This window comes from Molothrus aeneus, unplaced genomic scaffold (assembly GCF_037042795.1).
Source record: "Molothrus aeneus isolate 106 unplaced genomic scaffold, BPBGC_Maene_1.0 scaffold_40, whole genome shotgun sequence".
Classification (NCBI taxonomy): Eukaryota; Metazoa; Chordata; class Aves; order Passeriformes; family Icteridae; genus Molothrus; species Molothrus aeneus.
The window spans coordinates 923817-944149 of NW_027099068.1; the positions used below are offsets into that span (position 1 = coordinate 923817).

The 20333-nt window shown below is 53.9% G+C and overlaps 2 protein-coding genes across 2 annotated transcripts; both read left to right on the top strand.

Moving 5' to 3' along the window:
• The first annotated feature begins 238 nt into the window (after positions 1–238).
• Positions 239–9628, top strand: LOC136570844 (serine/threonine-protein kinase PAK 3-like). The gene is made up of 12 exons (XM_066571250.1): positions 239–249; positions 2656–2843; positions 2912–3075; positions 5358–5502; positions 6184–6247; positions 6879–6927; positions 7238–7350; positions 7610–7727; positions 8476–8575; positions 8857–9053; positions 9150–9287; positions 9527–9628. The coding sequence occupies exons 1-12, from the start codon at positions 239–241 to the stop codon at positions 9626–9628; spliced, it is 1389 nt and encodes a 462-aa protein (XP_066427347.1).
• A 769-nt stretch (positions 9629–10397) lies between these two features.
• LOC136570845 (serine/threonine-protein kinase PAK 3-like) lies at positions 10398–19784 on the top strand. Its single transcript, XM_066571251.1, has 14 exons — positions 10398–10408; positions 12814–13001; positions 13956–13993; positions 14433–14559; positions 14619–14630; positions 15525–15659; positions 16341–16404; positions 17036–17084; positions 17395–17507; positions 17767–17884; positions 18633–18732; positions 19014–19210; positions 19307–19444; positions 19683–19784. The coding sequence occupies exons 1-14, from the start codon at positions 10398–10400 to the stop codon at positions 19782–19784; spliced, it is 1392 nt and encodes a 463-aa protein (XP_066427348.1).
• Positions 19785–20333: the final 549 nt, after the last annotated feature.

Consider the following 20333-nt stretch of genomic DNA (forward strand, 5'->3'; position numbering starts at 1 on the left):
TGAACAGGCCACCTGCAGGACAGAAGGATGAAGATGGAGAAGTAGCGAGGGGATACTTTGTTTCAGGCCGAGTGAGAATAAAAGTCTAAAATATCCAGAGTGTTGTAAGACTCCCTTCCTTGCCAGGCTGTAGCTAAGTGGACGGTCCCCTTCAGAGGCCCAAAGAACATAGTGAGGTAAGCAGCTTTGCTTGCCTGAAGCGTGGAATGCCCGCGGGAAGCTGCCAGACTTGCGGGTAATGAACGCCAGGTAATGAGCTCACATTCAGGACAACACCAGGAGGCAGATGTGCACTCCTTTCTGGGCCTCTTGTCGTGAAGATGTCAGGGTGATCAGCAGGAATGACCATTTTGTTCCCAGCCTCCTCTCACTATGTCACCTATGGGATGGAATGGCATTCTCATAGCGGCATCTGGCCCTTCCTCCCTGCTTCTCTTTTCCCCCCTTTTCAGCCCAGAGCCCCAGGGACCATCTGGGCCAGCCTGATCCCCCACGGCTGTGTGCAACCACCAGGGCCTCCTGCACAGCCCCATTCCCACTCTGCTGCCTCCTTGGCCTTTTCCCACATCTGGGCCAGCCTGCTCTTGCCAGCTGTTGGGCACACACACACAGCATACTGCACCTGTCAGGGAGCAATTTGATGCAGGAGCCCCTGCTAAGCACGGCTCAGCAGCCCGGCACTTTTCCCACCGAGCTGTGGCTCCATTTGGACTCCATCTGCTGGGATACCCTCTGTGAGGGACCGCTCAGGGACTGGATGCTCCTTGACTGGTGCCCACAGGCCTGATTTCCACGCCTCCCCATTCCTCCTAGCCCTAAGGCTGCCTCAGCCTTCTAAACACAACTTTTCTTACTCTAATGCCTTTCTGTGCTTTACTTCATACTCTAAGCAGGAGTACACAGTTTTGATTGTCTTTAATCTAGAATTAAGAACAATAAGTTGGAAGTGCTGCTAGAATTTGTCATTTTAAACTTGAAGCAACTGCAAAAAGTAGAGAGGCTTTCGGTGCAGCTTTTCAGTTAATTTGAAGTCTCCTTCCTCTTCACTCAGTTTCAGCATATCTGTTGATTTTCCTCTGCTGTCATCTTTTAAGCTTCATCACTTGTCTATGGATCTGTAAAAAAACCCTGTCAACCCAGGGCAAATTTACTAGCCTTTGTATTTTTCCTCCTCTGGAAAAGCTGAGGCTCCTGTGATCTTCTCCTGTGATCTAGACTTGGATTCCCATCTTGGCTCTGCCTAAGAGCAGAACAAATGGAATTTCTTACCTGCTAGTAAGATCTGCTAGCAAAGGTCACAGTTAGAGCTAAGCATAAGGCTTCTCTCCCTCCGCCGAATACACATCGTTGTGTCTAGGCCTGGCGATGTCCAGGAGCACCTGGAAGCTACTGCCAAGGACAAAAGTCTCACTCTTGCTCGTTTTGACACGGAGTTTTTGGTAGGATTTTGATCTACGTCTACAGTCATCTACAGGAACTGGATTTTTTAGATACAAAGTGCCTTCAAGCAACATTTCTAAGCATAGTGGGCAAGGAAGTCCAGATACTAATGAGTTGTGGTTGGTTTTAACTCTGTGGAACATCTGGCACAATATCCCACAACGTGTTATTTTTGACTCTTTCAGGCGTTTAAAACTCAGGCTTATTCTTGTCAACACTTTTCTTTCCTCCCTTCAGAAATCTGCATGCCCAGGTACTCAATTCTTTCCCAGTTTGTTGACAAGCTACCTGTCAGACAATACTTGTCTCTTGATCCAGAGATGGGGAACTGTCACCATTAGGCCGGACGTGACATACACACGTGATCAGGGTCCAAGAAGAAAAAAGTTTTCTTTATTCTGCGTGTTCTCCAGCTTCTACACTCTTAACAAAGCGTGATCTTAAGTCACTGACTACACCACAAGAACTTCTTATATCCATTGGTGCAAAGCAATTAACGTCAATAGAATTGGCAAAAGTTTTACAGAAATTTATAAGGCAAGTATACACATCTACTTAGGCACTAGTCTAGCTTACGAAAATTTCATCTCTCTTTACTAATCGGTTTCCATGCTGACGGCCTTGTCTTCTTCCTTGCTATGGATACACTCAAAACCCATCAATTGGGATGTCTTCTATGAACTCAGCTTTGCTTGCAGGCCAGCTGTCAAGCCCCTCCATAGGTCAGCACGCACCCGCGTGCTCGAGAAGTGACTGCAGCCTAAAATACTCCTGGAACTTTATTATCTTTGCTTCTTTTTCCCCCTAAATGTCATTGAAGAAGTGAGACTTTTCAGAACCAGCTCCCATGCCACCTAGAAGAAGCAGACTTTTGCTTTCAGTCAAAGCTTTTGGGACCAAAAGGCGCGTTTGCTTGGATTCCTTGGATGCCGCTTGGGTTGGCCCATTTTCTGAGTTCCCCTGGGACGCCTTGAGCACTGCCTTATGGACTGGGAGGACATTTTCTGCTGCTTTATGAGTGAGGAGAACTTCCCAGGCTTTTCTTTCGCATCAGCTGTACAGAAGGTTGCCTTGCTGGGCACAAGGAAGCCATAGAACAGCTGCTATTGTGAGGTCAGGGGAGCGGTGCCACGTCACAGTGCTGTCAGCACAGCGTTGCCCCGGTGCACGCAAGGCCTGCTTGTCCAGAGCGGCTCTTCTGCTCGCTCCCTGCAGGAGGATCCTTGTGCTCAAGGAGTTCTCAGCAGACGGCCTGCACCCCGAGAGGAGTCTGGGCTTTGCCTTGGCTGGCATTCAGTGTGCAAACCCGCACAGCGCTGCCAAAATGATCGGGCAGGTCTGTGCCGCGGTTTGCACGGTCTTTTCTGTTGTCTATTCTGGCTACTACCTGACCCAGCTGACTCGTAAGTAAAGGTTTCTCCTGGGGCTGGCATCACCCGGCTTTTGCTTCACTCTGCTCTTTATGCCGCAGCAGTGACCGAGTTTATTTGGGAACACAATGGCCATGAAGATGCCACCGCTTTGGTCAATGTCCTGCCAGCAGCATCAGCTAAAAAGGGGGCATCTGTGTACTGGGGGGCGGGTGCAGAGTATTTGCCCCGCAACCTGCAGCGGTTGCCTTCCCTCCCCGAGAGAGTGCGCGGCACTGGAGCCTGTCATTTCCTCCTCTTGCTGCTTCAAGCAAGACAAGCTGCTAATTGCAGACTCGGAGGGGAGATGCTCAGAAGTACTGCTAGCAACTCGGTGGCTCTCTCCAGGAGCGAAGGAAAGCACCTTTCGCTCCCAATTCTGCCCCTTAGAGGCCTTGGCTGCGTGGCTTGATCCTTTGATGGTGTGCCAAGACTGCGATTCCCTTGGCGATGCAGCACAAAGTCCAGTGCAGGGAGGGTTTGCTGCTGAGCCCAGCAGCTGTTCCTGGGCTGCTTCAGCAGGGAGCTGCCACAGGGAAAGGGTCCTTTGTGGAAGCTTTGCTGAGCTACCATCTTCAGCCAAGGCATGGGAATTAGGGCATGCCATTTAAAAGAATCTACATCTAAAAAGAAAAAGAAAGAGAAGAAAGAGAAGAGGAAAATGCTGCTTGAGCTGTTGGGCACAAGGGAAGCTGAGAGTGTTGAAGAGCAAGGGGCATTTCCAGCAGCGTCTTTCTATTTCTCTCTTGGCAAAAGAGGCCCAAATGTAGACAGAGCCTACTCTAGCGTCCTTGTTGTTCTCTTGCCTGCTGTGGGAAAGAGCTGTTGCTCCGGGAGGCATGTTGGGAAAGGGAAATGCTCTGTGTTGGGACTGCCTTGTGCTGCGGGAGTGGCCAGCACAGGCACTTTTCTAAGGGCCTCTGGTTCCTTTTCCCTTGCTGGCTGCAGGTCACCTGACACGCGGATGGAGGCAAGCCTGGCCTTTGGTGAGTGGCAAAGGAAGCTGTGACGTTGCTGGCGTGTGACAATGGGGCGGCAATTCTGCCAGCTTGGCCTCTTGCAGTCCAGTGTGGAGTGCCAGCGTGGGAGGCTGAAAGAAAGGCCAAGTGCCCCGTGGCATCAGCAGTAGCAAAGGGAGCACTGGCTGTTTGCTGATTTTGCAGGGAAGAGCCTTTCAAGAGATGAAAGGCAAATGGGACAGCTCCAAGGCATCTTGCTGCTTCTAGGCAGCAGGGAAGCTCAAATGCACAGCAAGATGGGAGTAGCACCTCATTCAGCCAACTTCCTGGGCTTTTCATGACTCAGAGTCCCACTTGTATCAAAGTCTTCCATTTCCCCTTCTTCTGGGTCCTTTCCCAGCTCAACAGAAAGCAGCTCCTGAGGGATCGCCTTTTGCCCATCTCTCTCACTTCTGACTGTCTGCAGGCCTCAACAGCAGGGTCAGCAGCTCCTCTGGCTGCCTCTGGCATTGAGGAAGAGGCTGAAGAGGAGCAAAGGAGCATCAAGCCTCCAGCTGCTTTCCCTGCACAGCCTGAACTTGCAGAGCCGGTGAGTGGCAGCTGAGCATGGCACTGCCTTTGGTGCAGGGCCAGGCTTCCAGTTTTGGAGCAGCCCTTGTTGCTCGTGGCTGAAGATGCTGGGCGGCTGTGTGCCTGCCGTGACCTAGTGCTGCTTCAGGCAAGCCAGCGAGCCCTGGCCAATGGGTTCTGAAGTTTGGCATTTAAGCTGGGATGCTGAGAGGGCCTGAGAATGTCTCTCGGCATCAGACAGGAGGCAGCATTCAATGATTCTCAGTGTAGGAGTCAGCCCCGTGTGCCCATTGTCAGTGCAGGCTGCCTGTGGTCAGCGGACGGAGCGGCCCAAAGACGCAGTTGCCGGCCTTGCAGGGGACCTGGCAGACACTGGCCCCTGGAGGGGACCTGCCCTCTCCATGGACTAATTAGCTTCAGGCTGTGCTTCACTTCCAGCCGGTCAGAGCAGCCTTTGGAGAGGAGAATCCTTGGCTGCCCTACATTGTGAAGGGCGGGTGGGTCTGGGCAGGGCAGGAAGGCGTCTCCGAAGGGCCGCTCCCTAAAGGCTGCCATGGAGAGGGGCAATCTGTGAAACAGATCAGAGAAGGGCAATGCTGCGGGCTTCTGAGCAGACCACTGCATGCCAGTTGCGGGCTGATTTCATTGCCCAGGGAAAGACAGGAGGAGGAAAGCAAGAAGGCCCTGGGGCCCTGCTCTGATGTCTTTCTGGATCTTGGCAGCCCCATCGATCCCTTGTTGCCAATGTCTTGCAGAAAAGCTGAAAACATGGAGCATGGAGGTGGCCCTGAGGGGCTGGATCCAAGTAGCCTTTGGGCTTTTGCCAAAGTTGCCTTTGAGAAGGGGACATGGGAAACGCCCCAGCTGGAGAGGCCTGGGGGTGGCTGACAGCACCTTCCCAAGGCCTTGCTTTGGCCATGCACTGGGCGGGGCATGTGTGCCAGGCACCCTTCTGACGGGCAATCCTTTCTGGTCCCAGCTCAACACAGGCTCTGCAATTCAACCTGGTGCCGCTGGACCAGCGTGGGCTGCAGCAGCCAGCTCGCCCCCCGCTGCTGGCACTTCCTGCAGCAGCGCAGCCCAGCAGCCCGAGAAGAGGCAGGAGCAGGGCCGGAAGACACTGAGTGAGTCGGGTGCATTTCTTGTCTGCCAGAGCAGTGTGTTGTGTGCGTGTCTGGGGGTAGGCTGTGCCAGAAGTTGCCCCTCGGTCTCAGAGGCGCTTAGGCCTCTCGGCAGAAGCTGTTGTTGTGCTTTGAGGCAGCGCGGCAGCGCTCAGGGACTTCCTGCTGCCTGTGAGGGCGGCTGGGCCTGGCTTGGCTCGGCCTGGGCTGCCTTGTGTGCCAAAGACAAAAGCAGAGATTGTTTCTGCTTGAGCAGAAGGCTGGCACCTAGCAAGTGCCTAGGCCCCAGGGAGCTCTCTGGCCCCAGCTGTTTTCGGGCTCCCGTTCTTGCACCTCCTCTGGCTCAGACACTTTGTGGCCCTGGCAGTGGACCTGCCAGTGATGGTGGGTGTGACTGCAGAGGCTGCAAAGGCCCTTGGTGACCTCTTAGGGCCCTCTTCTTAAGGTCTCATCATTTTGGCTTATGGCATGGGATGCTGCGCTTGAAAGAAATAAAGGCCTTCTGGGAAAGGCCACCTGATGAAAGGTGGAGAAGATGGCCCTCCCACTTGCTGGTCTCAGCAGCTGGAAGCCAGGGGACCGCAAAGGGCCCAGAGCTGCTGGCAGCGGGGCTGCCTTTGGGAGGGTGTGGGGAGCGGCGTCTCTGTGTGCGAGCGAGCGCCCTGCGCTGCTTTTGTCTTTCAGGGAGCATTGTGAGTCCGGGCCAGCCAATGAGCAAATACACGGCATTTGAAGAACTGGGACGAGGGTAAGCGTGGCCTCGGCTCCTTTTCCAAAAGTGTGGGCCAGGTCTTTGGCTGGTGCAATATCAAGCGTGAAGTCAGGCAAGCTCCAATCACGGTCAGGCTCTGGCTTTACCTCCTGTCGCCTGCCTGGACTGCTGGGTCAGAACAATGCGAAGGCCTCATCAAAGACACGTTGATGCTGGCATTGTCTTGCTTGCAGCAAGGAGGAGCAGGAGCTGGGAAGCCCTCTGCCCCTGCCGCTTTCTGGCCTGAAAGAGCACCTTGCCACTCAAGAAATGTCAGATTCTCAAGGACAGTCTTCTGACTCTAATTGTTCTCACTCTTTTGACACACACATACATGCATGCCCACACAAGGAGGAGAGTTCCCCTTAGGTTTGGAAATGACCTGGCTGGGCGTGTGCCTTGGAGATTTCCAGCAGCCCTTGGTCTTCATGCTGCACCTTAGTGTTCCCTTGGACAGGCTGCCCCGCAGGGCAGAGGGCTCACGGGCCGACGTGCTGCTGGCCGAAGAGACGCCGCAGCCAGGCGTTTTCTAAGGAAGGCGTGCAGGCAGCCTGGGGAGATCTGCTGCCTAGGCTTGATTTCAGTGCCAAGGGATAAAGGGCTCTTTCTGCTGCTTTTGTCTTTCCAGGGGCTTTGGAGCTGTTTATAAAGCCCTTGACACCAGCAGCGGACAACAGGTAAAGTGCCAACAGCCCCATGCCATTTTGCAGCTCCGGAGCGCTTTCCCCGCTGCTGTGAGCCCTGCCTGGAGGTTTGGGTGGCAGCTCCATGTCTGCAGCAGAGGCTGTTCCTCTGAAGTACACTCTAGGCTCAGGAGGCAGAATGCATTTGGGATGGCCTTTGGTGCTTCTGCTAAGCTCTGCTGTCGAGTGACAAGGCACTTTGGCCCAGCCCGCTGCCTCATTGCAGCAGCACTCGCTCCGTGCTGCTTGTGATCTCGAGCAGGGGGCGTCTTCTCAAGGTAAACGGTGGCCAATGTCATTTCAGGTGGCAATCAAGATCATGTCGCTTGAGGAGGAGATGTCCGAGGAGCTGGCTGCCAATGAAATCCTGGCCATGAGGGACAACAGGAGTCCCAATATCGTTACCTACTTAGACAGGTTGGCCTATTCTCATGTCAATGTAGCTTTAGCTAGTGCAAGCCCGAAGAGACGATGCCCTTTGGTCCCTGGCAGAGAAGGGAGCTGGTGGTGATTTCTCTGCTGGTCTCCAGAGCGTGGGAGGAGTTGGAGCTGGTGATCATGAATCTCTTGTGGCACACGTAGCTTGGAGAGCAGTTGCAAAAACCTGGCTCGGGCGCCTGGCTGACTGAGGCTGTGCCCATTGCTGTCTCTCCATGCCGTGGTTTTCTTCTTTCAGCTACCTGGTGGATGCGGAGCTCTGGCTGGCCATGGAGTTCATGGACGGCGGCACCTTGTTTGATGTGCTCAGCGCGGTGTACCCGGAGGAAGGACAGATAGGCGCTGTCTGTCGGGAGGTGAGGGATCCCGCTTGTGCTTCCCCAAGCCTGCCCAGGATGCTGCTTGCCAGCTGGAGGTTAAGGACAGCTGGGATTTCTTGCTCTCACCTTTCTTTTGCTGCTGCTGCTGCTGCTGCTCTTCTCACCACACACATAGGAGAAGAGCGAGCATGGGAAGTGAACTGCCTGCCGCTGTGCCCGCACTCCTCAGGCTCTGTTCTTGCACTCTTCCATCCTGTGTGTCCTCTGGCGCTGGTGCTGGCTCACTCGCTTGGTTTCACTTGCTTCCTCTTCTCAGCTTTGCCTGGGAATGTTTGCCTGGAGCCTGTCTGTCTGTCCTATATTCCTTGCCATGCAGGTGGCAGAATTTCAAGCTAAGGGCAAAGAGCCGTCCTCAGCTGCAAAGGATAGCATTGCAGCCCGCATGGCGACGGATTCTGGAACAGCTCTTAGGTGCTGCTTCCTCCTCTGCTGCCACTAGGCTTCCCCAAAAATATTTGCCGTGCCGCCTCCCAGCAAAAGGTGACGCGCTTCCTACCCAAGGCCGGCGGAACTTTTGGGAGCTTGGATGCCTTTGCTTGGAAATCGAGAAAAAACTTCCAAGAGTGTTGAAGCAGCAAGCTCTTCTTCGTGACAGCACCATGATGCTGCGCCCTCGCTCACAATTCCCTGAGAAAGCCGTCAGTCCCGTCGAGCTCTTTCCTTTCTGGTGGGATGAAATCCGATCCTGTACGTTAACTTTCCCTCCCTCCTTTTTCTCTCTCAGTGCCTGCAAGGACTGCATTTCCTTCATTCCCGCCAAGTCATCCACAGAGACATCAAAAGCAACAACGTCCTTGTGGGCATGGATGGATCTGTCAAGTTGGGTGGGTATCCCTGCTGGGCTGCAGCATTTCCAGCACCTGCCGTGCGCTTGCATTTCGGTGACTGCCACTGGGGCAGAAGCGCCGCTTGGCCAGTGCGTGAATGGTGAGGGTGTTGTGGATGTGGCCGATGCATTATTTGCCTGGCTCCAGGCACGTGGAAGGAGAGCTCAGCTGCTTTTTCAGCTAGATTCAGCAAGGCCTGGTCAGGCTTGGAGTGGGCAATGGTTTTGGCCGCTTTGCCAGTGGGAGCTGGCTTTGACAGGCTTTGTTTTTGGCCTCAGGTGACTTTGGCCTCTGTGCTCAGCTCAGCCCTGAGCGCAGCAAGCGCAGCTCCAGCGTCGGCACTCCCAGCTGGATGGCGCCGGAGGTGGTGAGAGGAGAAGCCTACGGCCCCAAAGTGGACATCTGGTCCCTGGGCATCATGGGGCTGGAAATGGTGGAAGGGGAAGCTCCTTACAAGCGGGAAGCCCGTCTCAGGGTAAGGTGCAGCTTAGCAAGAGGGCTCTGTGTGGAGAGAGCTGCTGTGGCTAGCAAAGGAGCAGGTGCAGTGTCCTCTTGCATCCGTGTGCTGTAGGTTTTTGAACTGATAGAAAGGAACGGGCCCCCAAAACTGCAGAACCCCAGGCACCACTCGGCTCTCCTGCGCGACTTCCTCCGCTGCTGCCTGCAGGCTGACGAGGACAGGCGCTGGTCTGCCCAGGAGCTCCTGCAGGTAAGAAAAAGCAAAGGGGCAAAAAGCCCTGGCAGCTGAGGACACCTGCATGAAGGCATGAGGAAGAGTGTGGGCCACGTGGCGCAGACAGCTCCCAGCACAGCAAGGCGCAGGGGGACATGCTGCCCTCGGTGCTCTTTGTGTGTCTTCCTGGTAGCCAGGGAATCCTGCTTGAGCCCGTGAGGATGGGATTCTGGAAAGTAAGAGTTCCTTTCTTTGTTCTTTTTTCCTCTGGGCAGCATCCCTTTGTGACCTCAGGCGATCCTGCCTCCAGCCTGGCTGCTCTGATCATCTCAGCCAAGCAAGTGCAGGAAGACTGGAGAGGAGACACCTGCGCCTGAGGAGGCCCTTATGCTCCGCCAGCCCAGAGGAGGGAAAAGGGGATGTGTCATCTTTAGGCAGAGCTCCAGCCATCCCCTGAGTATTAAGAGGAGCTGTGCCATAGATAGGAAATGTGATTTTTTTTCATATTTGCTCAGTTTAGGTGTTTGGTTAGGTTAGGTAAGGTAAGGTAAGGTTAGGTTAGGTTAGGTTAGGTTAGGTTAGGTTAGGGTAGGTTAGGTTAGGTTAGGTTAGGTTTGGTTAGGTGTGTGCTAGGTTCAATTTAAAGCTGTGTTGTTTTTTCTTTCTCCAAGAGATGAAAGTTTAAAAGAACTAGGATATATAGGGATCACCATTTAAGGGCTATGGAACGTAGATATCTTAGATAATAGAGGATTGTTTAGCTTAGAATAGAGTGTTGTTAATTTAGGCAAGCTCTGAGGTATCTTTGAAGTAGAAATGAAAGAATTGTCATAATAAGAATTAAGCTGTGAGAGGAAAAGCTGCGCTGCAGCCGAACTGGAGCCTGCAGGCGCTCCAAGCTGTCAGCCTGAACAGGCCACCTGCAGGACAGAAGGATGAAGATGGAGAAGTAGCGAGGGGATACTTTGTTTCAGGCCGAGTGAGAATAAAAGTCTAAAATATCCAGAGTGTTGTAAGACTCCCTTCCTTGCCAGGCTGTAGCTAAGTGGACGGTCCCCTTCAGAGGCCCAAAGAACATAGTGAGGTAAGCAGCTTTGCTTGCCTGAAGCGTGGAATGCCCGCGGGAAGCTGCCAGACTTGCGGGTAATGAACGCCAGGTAATGAGCTCACATTCAGGACAACACCAGGAGGCAGATGTGCACTCCTTTCTGGGCCTCTTGTCGTGAAGATGTCAGGGTGATCAGCAGGAATGACCATTTTGTTCCCAGCCTCCTCTCACTATGTCACCTATGGGATGGAATGGCATTCTCATAGCGGCATCTGGCCCTTCCTCCCTGCTTCTCTTTTCCCCCCTTTTCAGCCCAGAGCCCCAGGGACCATCTGGGCCAGCCTGATCCCCCACGGCTGTGTGCAACCACCAGGCCTCCTGCACAGCCCCATTCCCACTCTGCTGCCTCCTTGGCCTTTTCCCACATCTGGGCCAGCCTGCTCTTGCCAGCTGTTGGGCACACACACACAGCATACCGCACCTGTCAGGGAGCAATTTGATGCAGGAGCCCCTGCTAAGCACGGCTCAGCAGCCCGGCACTTTTCCCACCGAGCTGTGGCTCCATTTGGACTCCATCTGCTGGGATACCCTCTGTGAGGGACCGCTCAGGGACTGGATGCTCCTTGACTGGTGCCCACAGGCCTGATTTCCACGCCTCCCCATTCCTCCTAGCCCTAAGGCTGCCTCAGCCTTCTAAACACAACTTTTCTTACTCTAATGCCTTTCTGTGCTTTACTTCATACTCTAAGCAGGAGTACACAGTTTTGATTGTCTTTAATCTAGAATTAAGAACAATAAGTTGGAAGTGCTGCTAGAGTTTGTCATTTTAAACTTGAAGCAACTGCAAAAAGTAGAGAGGCTTTCGGTGCAGCTTTTCAGTTAATTTGAAGTCTCCTTCCTCTTCACTCAGTTTCAGCATATCTGTTGATTTTCCTCTGCTGTCATCTTTTAAGCTTCATCACTTGTCTATGGATCTGTAAAAAAACCCTGTCAACCCAGGGCAAATTTACTAGCCTTTGTATTTTTCCTCCTCTGGAAAAGCTGAGGCTCCTGTGATCTTCTCCTGTGATCTAGACTTGGATTCCCATCTTGGCTCTGGCTAAGAGCAGAACAAATGGAATTTCTTACCTGCTAGTAAGATCTGCTAGCAAAGGTCACAGTTAGAGCTAAGCATAAGGCTTCTCTCCCTCCGCCGAATACACATCGTTGTGTCTAGGCCTGGCGATGTCCAGGAGCACCTGGAAGCTACTGCCAAGGACAAAAGTCTCACTCTTGCTCGTTTTGACACGGAGTTTTTGGTAGGATTTTGATCTACGTCTACAGTCATCTACAGGAACTGGATTTTTTAGATACAAAGTGCCTTCAAGCAACATTTCTAAGCATAGTGGGCAAGGAAGTCCAGATACTAATGAGTTGTGGTTGGTTTTAACTCTGTGGAACATCTGGCACAATATCCCACAACGTGTTATTTTTGACTCTTTCAGGCGTTTAAAACTCAGGCTTATTCTTGTCAACACTTTTCTTTCCTCCCTTCAGAAATCTGCATGCCCAGGTACTCAATTCTTTCCCAGTTTGTTGACAAGCTACCTGTCAGACAATACTTGTCTCTTGATCCAGAGATGGGGAACTGTCACCATTAGGCCGGACGTGACATACACACGTGATCAGGGTCCAAGAAGAAAAAAGTTTTCTTTATTCTGCGTGTTCTCCAGCTTCTACACTCTTAACAAAGCGTGATCTTAAGTCACTGACTACACCACAAGAACTTCTTATATCCATTGGTGCAAAGCAATTAACGTCAATAGAATTGGCAAAAGTTTTACAGAAATTTATAAGGCAAGTATACACATCTACTTAGGCACTAGTCTAGCTTACGAAAATTTCATCTCTCTTTACTAATCGGTTTCCATGCTGACGGCCTTGTCTTCTTCCTTGCTATGGATACACTCAAAACCCATCAATTGGGATGTCTTCTATGAACTCAGCTTTGCTTGCAGGCCAGCTGTCAAGCCCCTCCATAGGTCAGCACGCACCCGCGTGCTCGAGAAGTGACTGCAGCCTAAAATACTCCTGGAACTTTATTATCTTTGCTTCTTTTTCCCCCTAAATGTCATTGAAGAAGTGAGACTTTTCAGAACCAGCTCCCATGCCACCTAGAAGAAGCAGACTTTTGCTTTCAGTCAAAGCTTTTGGGACCAAAAGGCGCGTTTGCTTGGATTCCTTGGATGCCGCTTGGGTTGGCCCATTTTCTGAGTTCCCCTGGGACGCCTTGAGCACTGCCTTATGGACTGGGAGGACATTTTCTGCTGCTTTATGAGTGAGGAGAACTTCCCAGGCTTTTCTTTCGCATCAGCTGTACAGAAGGTTGCCTTGCTGGGCACAAGGAAGCCATAGAACAGCTGCTATTGTGAGGTCAGGGGAGCGGTGCCACGTCACAGTGCTGTCAGCACAGCGTTGCCCCGGTGCACGCAAGGCCTGCTTGTCCAGAGCGGCTCTTCTGCTCGCTCCCTGCAGGAGGATCCTTGTGCTCAAGGAGTTCTCAGCAGACGGCCTGCACCCCGAGAGGAGTCTGGGCTTTGCCTTGGCTGGCATTCAGTGTGCAAACCCGCACAGCGCTGCCAAAATGATCGGGCAGGTCTGTGCCGCGGTTTGCACGGTCTTTTCTGTTGTCTATTCTGGCTACTACCTGACCCAGCTGACTCGTAAGTAAAGGTTTCTCCTGGGGCTGGCATCACCCGGCTTTTGCTTCACTCTGCTCTTTATGCCGCAGCAGTGACCGAGTTTATTTGGGAACACAATGGCCATGAAGATGCCACCGCTTTGGTCAATGTCCTGCCAGCAGCATCAGCTAAAAAGGGGGCATCTGTGTACTGGGGGGCGGGTGCAGAGTATTTGCCCCGCAACCTGCAGCGGTTGCCTTCCCTCCCCGAGAGAGTGCGCGGCACTGGAGCCTGTCATTTCCTCCTCTTGCTGCTTCAAGCAAGACAAGCTGCTAATTGCAGACTCGGAGGGGAGATGCTCAGAAGTACTGCTAGCAACTCGGTGGCTCTCTCCAGGAGCGAAGGAAAGCACCTTTCGCTCCCAATTCTGCCCCTTAGAGGCCTTGGCTGCGTGACTTGACCCTTTGATGGTGTGCCAAGACTGCGATTCCCTTGGCGATGCAGCACAAAGTCCAGTGCAGGGAGGGTTTGCTGCTGAGCCCAGCAGCTGTTCCTGGGCTGCTTCAGCAGGGAGCTGCCACAGGGAAGGGGCCCTTTGTGGAAGCTTTGCTGAGCTACCATCTTCAGCCAAGGCATGGGAATTAGGGCATGCCATTTAAAAGAATCTACATCTAAAAAGAAAAAGAAAGAGAAGAAAGAGAAGAGGAAAATGCTGCTTGAGCTGTTGGGCACAAGGGAAGCTGAGAGTGTTGAAGAGCAAGGGGCATTTCCAGCAGCGTCTTTCTATTTCTCTCTTGGCAAAAGAGGCCCAAATGTAGACAGAGCCTACTCTAGCGTCCTTGTTGTTCTCTTGCCTGCTGTGGGAAAGAGCTGTTGCTCCGGGAGGCATGTTGGGAAAGGGAAATGCTCTGTGTTGGGACTGCCTTGTGCTGCGGGAGTGGCCAGCACAGGCACTTTTCTAAGGGCCTCTGGTTCCTTTTCCCTTGCTGGCTGCAGGTCACCTGACACGCGGATGGAGGCAAGCCTGGCCTTTGGTGAGTGGCAAAGGAAGCTGTGACGTTGCTGGCGTGTGACAATGGGGCGGCAATTCTGCCAGCTTGGCCTCTTGCAGTCCAGTGTGGAGTGCCAGCGTGGGAGGCTGAAAGAAAGGCCAAGTGCCCCGTGGCATCAGCAGTAGCAAAGGGAGCACTGGCTGTTTGCTGATTTTGCAGGGAAGAGCCTTTCAAGAGATGAAAGGCAAATGGGACAGCTCCAAGGCATCTTGCTGCTTCTAGGCAGCAGGGAAGCTCAAATGCACAGCAAGATGGGAGTAGCACCTCATTCAGCCAACTTCCTGGGCTTTTCATGACTCAGATTCCCACTTGTATCAAAGTCTTCCATTTCCCCTTCTTCTGGGTCCTTTCCCAGCTCAACAGAAAGCAGCTCCTGAGGGATCGCCTTTTGCCCATCTCTCTCACTTCTGACTGTCTGCAGGCCTCAACAGCAGGGTCAGCAGCTCCTCTGGCTGCCTCTGGCATTGAGGAAGAGGCTGAAGAGGAGCAAAGGAGCATCAAGCCTCCAGCTGCTTTCCCTGCACAGCCTGAACTTGCAGAGCCGGTGAGTGGCAGCTGAGCATGGCCCTGCCTTTGGTGCAGGGCCAGGCTTCCAGTTTTGGAGCAGCCCTTGTTGCTCGTGGCTGAAGATGCTGGGCGGCTGTGTGCCTGCCGTGACCTAGTGCTGCTTCAGGCAAGCCAGCGAGCCCTGGCCAATGGGTTCTGAAGTTTGGCATTTAAGCTGGGATGCTGAGAGGGCCTGAGAATGTCTCTCGGCATCAGACAGGAGGCAGCATTCAATGATTCTCAGTGTAGGAGTCAGCCCCGTGTGCCCATTGTCAGTGCAGGCTGCCTGTGGTCAGCGGACGGAGCGGCCCAAAGACGCAGTTGCCGGCCTTGCAGGGGACCTGGCAGACACTGGCCCCTGGAGGGGACCTGCCCTCTCCATGGACTAATTAGCTTCAGGCTGTGCTTCACTTCCAGCCGGTCAGAGCAGCCTTTGGAGAGGAGAATCCTTGGCAGCCCTACATTGTGAAGGGCGGGTGGGTCTGGGCAGGGCAGGAAGGCGTCTCCGAAGGGCCGCTCCCTAAAGGCTGCCATGGAGAGGGGCAATCTGTGAAACAGATCAGAGAAGGGCAATGCTGCGGGCTTCTGAGCAGAGCACTGCATGCCAGTTGCGGGCTGATTTCATTGCCCAGGGAAAGACAGGAGGAGGAAAGCAAGAAGGCCCTGGGGCCCTGCTCTGATGTCTTTCTGGATCTTGGCAGCCCCATCGATCCCTTGTTGCCAATGTCTTGCAGAAAAGCTGAAAACATGGAGCATGGAGGTGGCCCTGAGGGGCTGGATCCAAGTAGCCTTTGGGCTTTTGCCAAGTTGCCTTTGAGAAGGGGACATGGGAAACGCCCCAGCTGGAGAGGCCTGGGGGTGGCTGACAGCACCTTCCCAAGGCCTTGCTTTGGCCGTGCACTGGGCGGGGCATGTGTGCCAGGCACCCTTCTGACGGGCAATCCTTTCTGGTCCCAGCTCAACACAGGCTCTGCAATTCAACCTGGTGCCGCTGGACCAGCGTGGGCTGCAGCAGCCAGCTCGCCCCCCGCTGCTGGCACTTCCTGCAGCAGCGCAGCCCAGCAGCCCGAGAAGAGGCAGGAGCAGGGCCGGAAGACACTGAGTGAGTCGGGTGCATTTCTTGTCTGCCAGAGCAGTGTGTTGTGTGCGTGTCTGGGGGTAGGCTGTGCCAGAAGTTGCCCCTCGGTCTCAGAGGCGCTTAGGCCTCTCGGCAGAAGCTGTTGTTGTGCTTTGAGGCAGCGCGGCAGCGCTCAGGGACTTCCTGCTGCCTGTGAGGGCGGCTGGGCCTGGCTTGGCTCGGCCTGGGCTGCCTTGTGTGCCAAAGACAAAAGCAGAGATTGTTTCTGCTTGAGCAGAAGGCTGGCACCTAGCAAGTGCCTAGGCCCCAGGGAGCTCTCTGGCCCCAGCTGTTTTCGGGCTCCCGTTCTTGCACCTCCTCTGGCTCAGACACTTTGTGGCCCTGGCAGTGGACCTGCCAGTGATGGTGGGTGTGACTGCAGAGGCTGCAAAGGCCCTTGGTGACCTCTTAGGGCCCTCTTCTTAAGGTCTCATCATTTTGGCTTATGGCATGGGATGCTGCGCTTGAAAGAAATAAAGGCCTTCTGGGAAAGGCCACCTGATGAAAGGTGGAGAAGATGGCCCTCCCACTTGCTGGTCTCAGCAGCTGGAAGCCAGGGGACCGCAAAGGGCCCAGAGCTGCTGGCAGCGGGGCTGCCTTTGGGAGGGTGTGGGGAGCGGCGTCTCTGTGTGCGAGCGAGCGCCCTGCGCTGCTTTTGTCTTTCAGGGAGCATTGTGAGTCCGGGCCAGCCAATGAGCAAATACACGGCATTTGAAGAACTGGGACGAGGGTAAGCGTGGTGTCGGCTCCTTTTACAAAAGTGTGGGCCAGGTCTTTGGCTGGTGCAATATCAAGCGTGAAGTCAGGCAAGCTCCAATCACGGTCAGGCTCTGGCTTTACCTCCTGTCGCCTGCCTGGACTGCTGGGTCAGAGCAATGCGAAGGCCTCATCAAAGACAAGTTGATGCTGGCATTGTCTTGCTTGCAGCAAGGAGGAGCAGGAGCTGGGAAGCCCTCTGCCCCTGCCGCTTTCTGGCCTGAAAGAGCACCTTGCCACTCAAGAAATGTCAGATTCTCAAGGACAGTCTTCTGACTCTAATTGTTCTCACTCTTTTGACACACACATACATGCATGCCCACACAAGGAGGAGAGTTCCCCTTAGGTTTGGAAATGACCTGGCTGGGCGTGTGCCTTGGAGATTTCCAGCAGCCCTTGGTCTTCATGCTGCACCTTAGTGTTCCCTTGGACAGGCTGCCCCGCAGGGCAGAGGGCTCACGGGCCGACGTGCTGCTGGCCGAAGAGACGCCGCAGCCAGGTGTTTTCTAAGGAAGGCGTGCAGGCAGCCTGGGGAGATCTGCTGCCTAGGCTTGATTTCAGTGCCAAGGGATAAAGGGCTCTTTCTGCTGCTTTTGTCTTTCCAGGGGCTTTGGAGCTGTTTATAAAGCCCTTGACACCAGCAGCGGACAACAGGTAAAGTGCCAACAGCCCCATGCCATTTTGCAGCTCCGGAGCGCTTTCCCCGCTGCTGTGAGCCCTGCCTGGAGGTTTGGGTGGCAGCTCCATGTCTGCAGCAGAGGCTGTTCCTCTGAAGTACACTCTAGGCTCAGGAGGCAGAATGCATTTGGGATGGCCTTTGGTGCTTCTGCTAAGCTCTGCTGTCGAGTGACAAGGCACTTTGGCCCAGCCCGCTGCCTCATTGCAGCAGCACTCGCTCCGTGCTGCTTGTGATCTCGAGCAGGGGGCGTCTTCTCAAGGTAAACGGTGGCCAATGTCATTTCAGGTGGCAATCAAGATCATGTCGCTTGAGGAGGAGATGTCCGAGGAGCTGGCTGCCAATGAAATCCTGGCCATGAGGGACAACAGGAGTCCCAATATCGTTACCTACTTAGACAGGTTGGCCTATTCTCATGTCAATGTAGCTTTAGCTAGTGCAAGCCCGAAGAGACGATGCCCTTTGGTCCCTGGCAGAGAAGGGAGCTGGTGGTGATTTCTCTGCTGGTCTCCAGAGCGTGGGAGGAGTTGGAGCTGGTGATCATGAATCTCTTGTGGCACACGTAGCTTGGAGAGCAGTTGCAAAAACCTGGCTCGGGCCCCTGGCTGACTGAGGCTGTGCCCATTGCTGTCTCTCCATGCCGTGGTTTTCTTCTTTCAGCTACCTGGTGGATGCGGAGCTCTGGCTGGCCATGGAGTTCATGGACGGCGGCACCTTGTTTGATGTGCTCAGCGCGGTGTACCCGGAGGAAGGACAGATAGGCGCTGTCTGTCGGGAGGTGAGGGATCCCGCTTGTGCTTCCCCAAGCCTGCCCAGGATGCTGCTTGCCAGCTGGAGGTTAAGGACAGCTGGGATTTCTTGCTCTCACCTTTCTTTTGCTGCTGCTGCTGCTGCTGCTCTTCTCACCACACACATAGGAGAAGAGCGAGCATGGGAAGTGAACTGCCTGCCGCTGTGCCCGCACTCCTCAGGCTCTGTTCTTGCACTCTTCCATCCTGTGTGTCCTCTGGCGCTGGTGCTGGCTCACTCGCTTGGTTTCACTTGCTTCCTCTTCTCAGCTTTGCCTGGGAATGTTTGCCTGGAGCCTGTCTGTCTGTCCTATATTCCTTGCCATGCAGGTGGCAGAATTTCAAGCTAAGGGCAAAGAGCCGTCCTCAGCTGCAAAGGATAGCATTGCAGCCCGCATGGCGACGGATTCTGGAACAGCTCTTAGGTGCTGCTTCCTCCTCTGCTGCCACTAGGCTTCCCCAAAAATATTTGCCGTGCCGCCTCCCAGCAAAAGGTGACGCGCTTCCTACCCAAGGCCGGCGGAACTTTTGGGAGCTTGGATGCCTTTGCTTGGAAATCGAGAAAAAACTTCCAAGAGTGTTGAAGCAGCAAGCTCTTCTTCGTGACAGCACCATGATGCTGCGCCCTCGCTCACAATTCCCTGAGAAAGCCGTCAGTCCCGTCGAGCTCTTTCCTTTCTGGTGGGATGAAATCCGATCCTGTACGTTAACTTTCCCTCCCTCCTTTTTCTCTCTCAGTGCCTGCAAGGACTGCATTTCCTTCATTCCCGCCAAGTCATCCACAGAGACATCAAAAGCAACAACGTCCTTGTGGGCATGGATGGATCTGTCAAGTTGGGTGGGTATCCCTGCTGGGCTGCAGCATTTCCAGCACCTGCCGTGCGCTTGCATTTCGGTGACTGCCACTGGGGCAGAAGCGCCGCTTGGCCAGTGCGTGAATGGTGAGGGTGTTGTGGATGTGGCCGATGCATTATTTGCCTGGCTCCAGGCACGTGGAAGGAGAGCTCAGCTGCTTTTTCAGCTAGATTCAGCAAGGCCTGGTCAGGCTTGGAGTGGGCAATGGTTTTGGCCGCTTTGCCAGTGGGAGCTGGCTTTGACAGGCTTTGTTTTTGGCCTCAGGTGACTTTGGCCTCTGTGCTCAGCTCAGCCCTGAGCGCAGCAAGCGCAGCTCCAGCGTCGGCACTCCCAGCTGGATGGCGCCGGAGGTGGTGAGAGGAGAAGCCTACGGCCCCAAAGTGGACATCTGGTCCCTGGGCATCATGGGGCTGGAAATGGTGGAAGGGGAAGCTCCTTACGAGCGGGAAGCCCGTCTCAGGGTAAGGTGCAGCTTAGCAAGAGGGCTCTGTGTGGAGAGAGCTGCTGTGGCTAGCAAAGGAGCAGGTGCAGTGTCCTCTTGCATCCGTGTGCTGTAGGTTTTTGAACTGATAGAAAGGAACGGGCCCCCAAAACTGCAGAACCCCAGGCACCACTCGGCTCTCCTGCGCGACTTCCTCCGCTGCTGCCTGCAGGCTGACGAGGACAGGCGCTGGTCTGCCCAGGAGCTCCTGCAGGTAAGAAAAAGCAAAGGGGCAAAAAGCCCTGGCAGCTGAGGACACCTGCTTGAAGGCATGAGGAGGAGTGTGGGCCACGTGGCGCAGGCAGCTCCCAGCACAGCAAGGCGCAGGGGGACATGCTGCCCTCGGTGCTCTTTGTGTGTCTTCCTGGTAGCCAGGGAATCCTGCTTGAGCCCGTGAGGATGGGATTCTGGAAAGTAAGAGTTCCTTTCTTTGTTCTTTTTCCTCTGGGCAGCATCCCTTTGTCACCTCAGGCGATCCTGCCTCCAGCCTGGCTGCTCTGATCATCTCAGCCAAGCAAGTGCAGGAAGACTGGAGAGGAGACACCTGCGCCTGAGGAGGCCCTTATGCTCCGCCAGCCCAGAGGAGGGAAAAGGGGATGTGTCATCTTTAGGCAGAGCTCCAGCCATCCCCTGAGTATTAAGAGGAGCTGTGCCATAGATAGGAAATGTGATTTTTTTTCGTATTTGCTCAGTTTAGGTGTTTGGTTAGGTTAGGTAAGGTAAGGTTAGGTTAGGTTAGGTTAGGTTAGGGTAGGTTAGGTTAGGTTAGGTTTGGTTAGGTTTGGTTAGGTGTGTGCTAGGTTCAATTTAAAGCTGAGTTGTTTTTTCTTTCTCCAAGAGATGAAAGTTTAAAAGAACTAGGATATATAGGGATCACCATTTAAGGGCTATGGAACGTAGATATCTTAGATAATAGAGGATTGTTTAGCTTAGAATAGAGTGTTGTTAATTTAGGCAAGCTCTGAGGTATCTTTGAAGTAGAAATGAAAGAATTGTCATAATAAGAATTAAGCTGTGAGAGGAAAAGCTGCGCTGCAGCCGAACTGGAGCCTGCAGGCGCTCCAAGCTGTCAGCCTGAACAGGCCACCTGCAGGACAGAAGGA

Bases quoted from the DNA above. Each gene is read 5' to 3' on its own strand.
- LOC136570845 (XM_066571251.1), top strand. The intron at 13,994-14,432 runs GTGAGTGGCAAA...GACTGTCTGCAG, and splicing joins GGAGGCAAGCCTGGCCTTTG to GCCTCAACAGCAGGGTCAGC. The intron at 16,405-17,035 runs GTAAGCGTGGTG...TTGTCTTTCCAG, and splicing joins TTTGAAGAACTGGGACGAGG to GGGCTTTGGAGCTGTTTATA.
- LOC136570844 (XM_066571250.1), top strand. The intron at 6,928-7,237 runs GTAAAGTGCCAA...ATGTCATTTCAG, and splicing joins ACACCAGCAGCGGACAACAG to GTGGCAATCAAGATCATGTC. The intron at 7,351-7,609 runs GTTGGCCTATTC...TTCTTCTTTCAG, and splicing joins ATCGTTACCTACTTAGACAG to CTACCTGGTGGATGCGGAGC.